Source organism: Osmia lignaria, chromosome 10 (genome assembly GCF_051020975.1).
Source record: "Osmia lignaria lignaria isolate PbOS001 chromosome 10, iyOsmLign1, whole genome shotgun sequence".
Taxonomy (NCBI): domain Eukaryota; kingdom Metazoa; phylum Arthropoda; class Insecta; order Hymenoptera; family Megachilidae; genus Osmia; species Osmia lignaria.
This window is the reverse complement of record NC_135041.1, coordinates 5,688,079-5,696,614: the sequence shown is the minus strand read 5'-3', so window position 1 is coordinate 5,696,614 and position 8,536 is coordinate 5,688,079. Positions and strand designations below refer to the sequence as shown.

Sequence of the window (8,536 nt, the reverse complement as noted above, 5' to 3'; positions counted from 1 at the left end):
CATTTCGGGTACATTTCTGGCGTGCCGGTATTCGAGATAAACGATTTCGATCTTCTGTGCCATTGTTCTAATCAAAATTTCAAAACAACCATGGGAAGCAATTATATCTCTAGATTTCTACAAAATGCATAGAACATTCTACTTTCCCTTAAAACGTAACAAACATATCGAGCTCGAAATATGAAAACACGGTAGAGATAGGAGATTTGAAGGAAAGAGGGTAGAATACCGACAGCGTCGATTACATAGCAACGGTTTGTATTTGGTCGATTCACGAACGTTGCTCCATCGTTGCCTCGTGTACGATCCTCATTTTTGTTCGGCAGCGTGCTAGTCAAATTATCTTATCGATTCAGAGTAAGAGCCTTTAGGCTCGCTCGGTGGTGAACGTTGGTTCGCTTGCAGAAAAAAGGTGTAACGAAGGAAGGAAAGAAAAAAAAGAAATGGAAAAAAGCACGAAGTTCACCATGCTCGCCCTTTGCAACGTCAGCCCTGGCCGAGAGGTCGCCCTCGTAACGGGCCGAGTACTTTCTAGCGAAAGTGATGGCTGTGGCTGGCCGGCCGGTTGCCTGCGTAGCGAACCGACGGGGGTGCGTCGCTCGACGGTGGAGGCGGCTGTTCCTCCACCTTGAACGCGTTCGAGGTGGTCGCGGTGAGGTGGTTGGTAGCCGTGGCGGGGCTGGGGGCGGTTGGTTCGTTGTGTAAGCGTGGGTGAGGGCGAGGAAGAGGGGGTACCGGTAACCTTGCAACCCTCTTGCGTACGTGGAGGAAGGGGAAATGACAGGAATCCCGGGAGGAGCGGTGGGTTATGGGTTGAAGACAGTCGGGGGTGCAGCCGCACAGGACGGCAGTGACGGGCGTGACGTAGTCGGAGGAGGATGTACGCCCCTGTCGGCGAGGGCCACGGCAACCAACAACCATCCCTGGTCAATCCATGGTGGCTTCATCCGCCAGGTACACCGTGTTCACCTGTTCATTTGTTTTCATCCGATCTGTTACCACCTTTTTTCCCTCCCGGATTCTTCGAGGTACTTCGATCGATCGTTTGCGACCGCGATCGAACGCATCGATGACCGAACGATCGATCTTTCTGATAATTTGTGACTCGTTTCGCGCGCCTCGGTGTGTTGCTGCTGATCCTAGATCGACAGGTAACTCTATCTCGCTTGCACGAATGCTTGGATAAGGAAGATCGAACGATTTTGGTCATTAATGTGTCCGATTAAGGGTGATATTGGAGCACAGGGTGACACTTGTTTAACCTTGCTCTTCCTTAGGTATTTGAAGAAGACATTAATGACAACTCGCGTTGTTTGATTAATAATTTACTTCTCAAAGTAGAGAAGTTTTGAACAGATAATTCGTATAGATTTCAATCAAATTCTTCATTTCAACCCCTTCGGATAATCCAATTCCGAGTTGATTCTGAACACACCCCAGTTCAGTCCAAATTGATCCGTCTTATCGTAACGACTCTTTTTCTACTTCGTGAGAACCGGATGCCTCCTACTCTCATTAATCCTTCGTTTTGATAAACGGATAGTATCGTGCACGTTCTTGGCCCAGTCGTCGACTCACCGTTACGTACATTTACAGTTCGCCCGTACAACTCGCGTTTCCTTCGTCCAATTTTATGCAGCTCGTGCACGTGCTACGTGCACGTTTCATCGGCGTGTGCAACACCCCGTAACGGTACCTGACGGAAACTGCGTTCATTTCGTGAGGTCCTATAGAGACCCTTATGCTTCCGTGTACGTCTCCCGCTTAAATTGCTCCGCCATGCTTTCTGCGGGTCTGCCGATCGGAAACAGTGCACTCTTATTCTTCACCATTTTTTTTTTTTTTTTAATTTAAACGAGAAAATTTATCATTCAGACAAACAAATCATACTTTTCATCATTTCTTCTGCAATAAGTAGTTTTCGAAATATTTTGCAAAATATAGTTTGCAACCCTTATTTCGAGGATTGTTTTCTTTCGGAGTGGAAATATTTTTTCAGTTAACACATTTTATAAAGTAAAGGAATAAAAATTCCTGATATTCCTGGATGGATTTTATTTCTAGGCGTCATAGTACTTACTTTGGCGCGCATTTCCCATGGTCTTCTTAGATCCTCGCTGGTGCGTTGCAACAAATGATGATATTCCTGTTTTGTACAGAGTAACCAGTTCCTTTTTTTCTGGTAGAATAATTGCGGTGCAACCGATCTCTAGCAGGTTGAGCGTGCCGATGCGTAACCATATATTGTTTTTCGTTTATTGCATGCGTCAGTCTGAAACGCGCACGTTCGTTTGGAGTTATCGCCTGTTTATAAATGTAAGGATCGCTTTTGAGGCGCAACCAACTCCCTATCTCTGAACAGTTGCGTTTCACCGTAGTTATTTATTACGCTTCTTTCTTCCTGTTCGTCGGTTTCATTTCATGTAGAAATTTTCTTATGAGTTTTTTTTTTTTTCGAAAGAAATTGACCCCTTCCTTTCAGCGCGTTTATGACAAAATATGATTGGATGCTGATATAAGGAGTATTTATAATTTATTTATTTAAATTTTTCTTGTTTTTAATGAAGTTTATTACAGTAATTTCTTAAATTTTTATATTACAGTTTATTACAGTAATTTTCAAAAGTTTGGGAAACCAAGGAAATTAATTTTAATATGTTCTTGGAAATATTATATTGGATTTCTTCTATCAGTGATCAAAATGATCAGAAATCATAGCTAGGAAGTACAGTTACATTTTAGATAGTTGAACGTTAGTCGAAACGTCGACTTAGAAAATCCATCGCTTACGGTTATTTGTTCCCCCGTTTCTTCGTGGATTCCTATTTAAACCATGAAATTGTCTCTCGTCGATCGTACCAATTCCTTTTTCACGCGTTTCCGCTCGAGCGTAACATTCTACGCTCGATTTCGTCACCGTTTCCCGCGTTCTCGTGGCCCCGATTCTCGCCTTTCGCTATTTACGTTTTCTCGAAGTGGTAAGTTGTCAGATCCGCGGTTGTCACATCGATAAGAAGATTTACACGTGTTTCCGAATTGTACCCCTGCGATACTTTTGTTTCAGTCGACTTGGCGACGATTTTTTCTACGAAAAAGGCGATTCTTTTACAGTTTGGAGAGAAACATCAAAGAGGGAAAGATATCAAATTTTTTGACGATTTATTGTAATTCTCTAACATTTGATGTGAAAGTGAAAACCTTCACCATCTGCTATCAGTAAATTATCACCCATGAATGCAGATCAATTTAATGGATAAATTTCAAAGATACAAATATTTAATCTATACGGTTGCACGCAGCTTGTTGCATGCAACAGTGACATGTGTTTCATTAATATCCCATGAACGAGCCTAGAGACAGTTAACAAATTGTGGTGTCACCGAAACAAATTGTATCCGCGTTTACATCAAGATCCTTGCATCGATTCGTAAGAACCGACAGAAAAGTATTTCCCAGTTGTTCTTTGTATAAAGAAACACCTGCATGTTTGATGTTAATGAAATTATCCAGGTATTTCTCTACAGTAGTACAATATTGCAATATACCTTCCTATATAGTATTTAATATATTTTTTTAAATATAAAATATTGTCATATCTTCTACTTAAAAATGTTTCTTAAAGAATTTCAATAATTCATTAGTTCGCCAGACTTCTCGATCGTACGCTGATATTACGTTACACCCTGCGAGCACGTTTGCATTTTCAGGCCGAAATTTTCATCAGACGAGAACCCTTTTCTCTGCATTTTCCCTACCCCTCGGCAATTATTACCGGGATTCGGGATTCACGCAAATCTCGTCCTTCTCTCTATCTCGCTTCCTCTTTCATTCGGCAACGGAAGCTACCAGGGGATCGTTGGATAAGGGGGAAACAGTGCTGCGGTAGGCATCGTTGGCTGCAGTATTGACTACACTTCAGGGGCAGCTCCTTCGTAGAATGTATTTTCAACGTTATCAGTCGGCTCTGTTATGCTACCTCGCTTTTGCAGCACTGCAAGTCTACTCGAATTTCAGTAGAGGAAAAGGATGGAACGGCAAACGCCGTAATCTTATTGCTGCAATCATTTCCTTGTTTATTTAACGTTTACAAGCAAATATTTATTCAAATCTTTTCATAACTTTCCCAATTACGTTAATTAGAAATCGTGCTAATTTATTATTAAAATGTAGGATCTTAATTTTCATACGAATCTCTGGACTGTAGTCTACCAGATACGTGGTAGATATATTAAGAAATGGGGTAACGAGATAATGTTAGATACATTGTGTTGCTTTTAAGTTCCCGTTCGAAATTATCCTCGAGCACTTTTCTTCTCAGCGGTATATCCGTTTCGTAAGAAAATGCACATCCTTATCTATGGTACTCGAACAGTAACTCGTGGCTTTGACTGATCCGTAGTGCTGGTTAATAGAGTGGGTTATCAAAGCTGTGCCACGCTCTCGTACCTATTGGGCACACCGAGCAGGGTCCTTAATTGAATCGACTAAATAATTCAGTTACCGGCTACACAGCGTAATGCACTAATGCAGTTTTCTGCCTGAGAGAAAAACAACGGCAACTCTTTCCCCGGAATACTCGTTCAGAACATTGCCATTTCGCTATCACAGTTGTTGTAGTATTCCATTTTACTCTGTTATATTGTATCTTAATTCATTTTAAACAATTTTGCAAAGTTCCTTTCATAATTTTTCAGATTCCGAAGTTTGTACTAATTATTCATTTTCTAAAAACTGTTTCATCCCTTGTACAGCGGAGCCTGGGACAATACATATACACGAGATTATACATATACATGTATAAATGTAGAAAATGAAAATAATATGAAATAGAAAATTAAATTAAAATTGGGGCTCTCTCCATGGTCCGCCGTCCGAGGGTTAATTTTTATGCTAGGACTGTTATATAATAATCGTAAATAGTAAAAAAATCTTGGCTTTTTTGTGACTAATAACTTATGCAATCATCGCTTGAAAGGGTTAAAGTGTCGAATTATAGTGATCGTAGCTAATTGCATTTACACGCGGTGTGGCATCGCCTGCTGAATTACAATGGCCCGTAACATGCACGCATAGTAATTAACGTTATAGAGTGTCTCTTTGGTACCTTGTTTTGTTACTTGGAATATACTTTCGCGCCTATTCCGTCAACATTGATTCTACCCTAAACTATTATCTTTTCAACCATCCATCTTATTCTCGAGGAACCTTTAACACGTTAAATATTACATTGACAATGAACATTTTGTATTAGTAAAATACTAACGTTATTCAAGGCTTGTTTTCCTCCTATTTCTCTAATAATTTGACTGTATAAAATTTGAAACGCCAGCTACTGACGACCTCTCCAATAGTGAACGTGTTAAGTATAGCGCCACACTATTGAAAGCGACAGAATATCAATTCGATAGTTAACGTTAATTGGATCTTTAAGCTGACATTTTGCAAGAATCAACGATTCTATGAATCTGATAGTTTGCAGGATTTTTACATCCTCCTTCGATCTATAGCCAAGCAATTAAAACATATCTCCGTGTCCTTTTCCAATTTACCGCCCCGAACGAGTCATCGTCCCCTCCGCGAGTCAGTTTGACGCTTTCTATCGCGAGTCTGAAAAAATCCATACAACGCAGTGCGTTATCTCCGCAGCCTGGACCTGGTGACATAATACGCGTCGCCGTAGGAGAACCGCCGAAATACGGTGCTCGTTCGCGCACCCACACGCATACGGCACACGTTCGCGCGAAATCACCGTCAATGACACGCACACGCGCACGCACGTTTGTATACACGGTATCTGGTGGAAGGCGCGTGCGCGCAGCGATGCGCGTGTGCGCTGCAGCGCGCTCGCACCCCCGCCACCCCTTGTGCACACGCCCGTGTTGCAGCCAGCCGATGCGCAAGCGTGTGCGTACGCGTGTGCGTGCGCGTGCAACGCGTTTGTGTGCGTGGCCAGGGGCGCGCGTGCGGCCCCGCAGCGACCTTGAGCCTCCTCCATCCTCCCGCGACCCTCCCTCCCAACCGATCCCCCCTCATTCAACCCCACTTTTGACCGTTTCCCCTCCGTGCGTAATATCTCCCTCCCCTATCCTCGCTGTCGCAATTGCTCCACTCTTTCTCTCTTTCTCTCTCTATTACAACCTCTCCCTCCCTTTCGCTTTCCTTTACCACGGAGCGCCACGCAAGTAGCGATGGCTTCGAAACCCGCCAATCATTTACAATTAACGATCAAAATTTTTCAATTTGTTTCGAGTAATTTTTAGTTTCCCAAAGAACTCATTTTTGAACCCTTGAATTAGGAATCTTTGCTTTGGATACCTGAATCGAGTGTTTTGCGGTGATGTAGTTTGAAGATTTAGAGATTTTGAAAATTGTTTATAGTTTAATCAAGGAGAATCGGAGTAACCATCGCTAAATGGCACACAACGATGCCTCGAGCGACTGAATTTCCATCTAACTTCTCTGTCTCGCTCTCTCTTTCCCCACTCGTTTCCGTACCCCTTCCTTTCATTACTCTTTGGTGTTATATCTATCTCGGTCCCGCGTGCTTCTCTCTCGTCTCCCCACGACTCCTACGCTCTTTTCCCCTTTTCTCTCTTCTGCCCCTCGGAAGACTCGACGCGTCTTGCACGCACGCAATGCCGTGGCAGGGAGTGCACACTAAATTTTGGCAGATCAGGGACGTACGCAGCTACGTGGCTGGTTGGTGCCGTTTTCAGGGCGTGGAGTGGAGTTGATCAATTATCCCCTGACATTGGTGTTTTGACAAATGATATTAGATTTGAATCTCTGCTATGCTCTATCGTTAAGAAGTAGAATTGCTATCGTTCAGTTTCATACACGTGTCGAAATGTTAGACACTGTTTTATCGGGGAACCTCGAGGTAGCCTAATGCTTCGTACGATTCTACTATCCGTCTGATCCACACGAGTTTATTCTACTTGATCGTTTCGACGCACGCTTTCTAGATAGTAAAACGTGCTGACTATGCAATCCCGTGTCACTTTTTCCGAGATATTCTTCGCTCGAACGATGCATCGTTTCGTAGTTAACGACGGAATCGCGTAAACGCTTGCGTGGAACGTGATCGAACGACACGAGCGACGATGGAAACTTTTCAGCTGACGAGAATATGCAACAGATTTACGTGCAGCTTGCTGCAAACATTGGAAGGGCTATTGTCAGAACGAAGAATGACGCGAGCCGATCATTTCGTCCCGGTTCACTCGGCAACTCGTAAATTCGCTCCGTGACCTCGACTCGAACGTACGCCCGTATAGTCGCGCCTCCAGCAAACCAGTACGTTATGCATCCCATTCTGCAATTTCATCTACCAACCACCTATCTTCGTTTATTATTCTCATTTCGTTTAACGCCCTTCTCTAAGATCGAGACCGGTAGCATTACGTAAGATCTGACGAGCGTGTGTTTAAGAACTTGTTCACCGAATTCTTAGTACAGTCATTCCCGTTTGTTTTGCAAGTTTCGACGAAGCCCAAGGCAATTACGAGGTCTTTGTAAATGAATTAATGCATAGTTTAGCATACTTTTTAGCACGTGAAATTACAAAAACATAAAATATTTTTGTAAACACTGAAACATGCTGTGTAATATCGAGAGTTTTTTTTTTCAGATTAACTGGCTTAATCGATTCGTGAATTTGAATATAAAGCGTAATCTTACAAAGTCCACGATGCATTCAGCCATGCAGAGTCCGTGCCCGCTGAAACATTTCGAGCGGCAGTGACGTAATCGAGTGGCCCGTGGTAACGAAGAGTAGCGTGCAACAAAACGATCCCTTCCACGTCCCCGCGGTTGTTCTTGCCGAGTGGCGCCACGTATCCGCGTTTCGGCCCTGGCACGTGTTAGATTAGAAAGTGGCGGGGACCCGCGATACCTTAGAAACGTTAGAGGGGATATTCGAAGCAATAGGACAAAGCAATAGGAAAGAAAGAAAGAGAAAGATAGAAACGCGAAGAGTAGCGCAAAGAGTACACGTGATAAGAGAGGGGGCACAGAGGAGCACGCGAACTAAAGTTCTAGCCTTAAGCAATCTAGCCCCACCCTCTTCGAAAAAGTCGAATCTTACTTCCCCTACTGAACCAACCGTTCCCCTCCTCCCACCTACACGACCTTCCCTCTTCTTCCATCGCGCTACCGCCACCGGTCCCACGAAAGCACAGAACTCACACTATTTCGTTGAACCGCATTTGCATCGGCACCGATGACCCATATTCACGTTCTTTCCACCGCGACAAGGCACCACGCGACACGACTTTCGTCCTCTTTCTCTCGCCTGACAGCACCGGACACATCGTTCCCGTACGTTCGCGGTACGATCCTCCCGCGCGGGCCAAGACACCGCGGGCTATCTGTTCGTTTCTACCGCGAGTGCAACCGAGACGGACGGTGCGCGCGTGTTCGATAAGAGAGACGGTGAAAATAAGAGGGAGATAGCTACCGCGTGTACACGCATGTGTACGTGAGAAAGATAGAGAGAGAGAGAAAGAGAGAGAGAGGTACGCGTGATTCTTTCCTC

The 8,536-nt window shown here is 43.9% G+C and overlaps 1 protein-coding gene across 1 annotated transcript in view; it reads left to right on the top strand.

The window, feature by feature from the left end:
* The first annotated feature begins 813 nt into the window (after positions 1-813).
* chinmo (Chronologically inappropriate morphogenesis) overlaps positions 814-8,536 on the top strand; it is a 48,475-nt gene continuing 40,752 nt past the window's right edge. Inside the window, exon 1 of the mRNA XM_034336627.2 lies at positions 814-954. Within this exon, the coding sequence (XP_034192518.1) occupies positions 879-954 (76 nt within the window). The 5' untranslated portion in view covers positions 814-878. The remainder of the gene's footprint in view (positions 955-8,536) is intronic.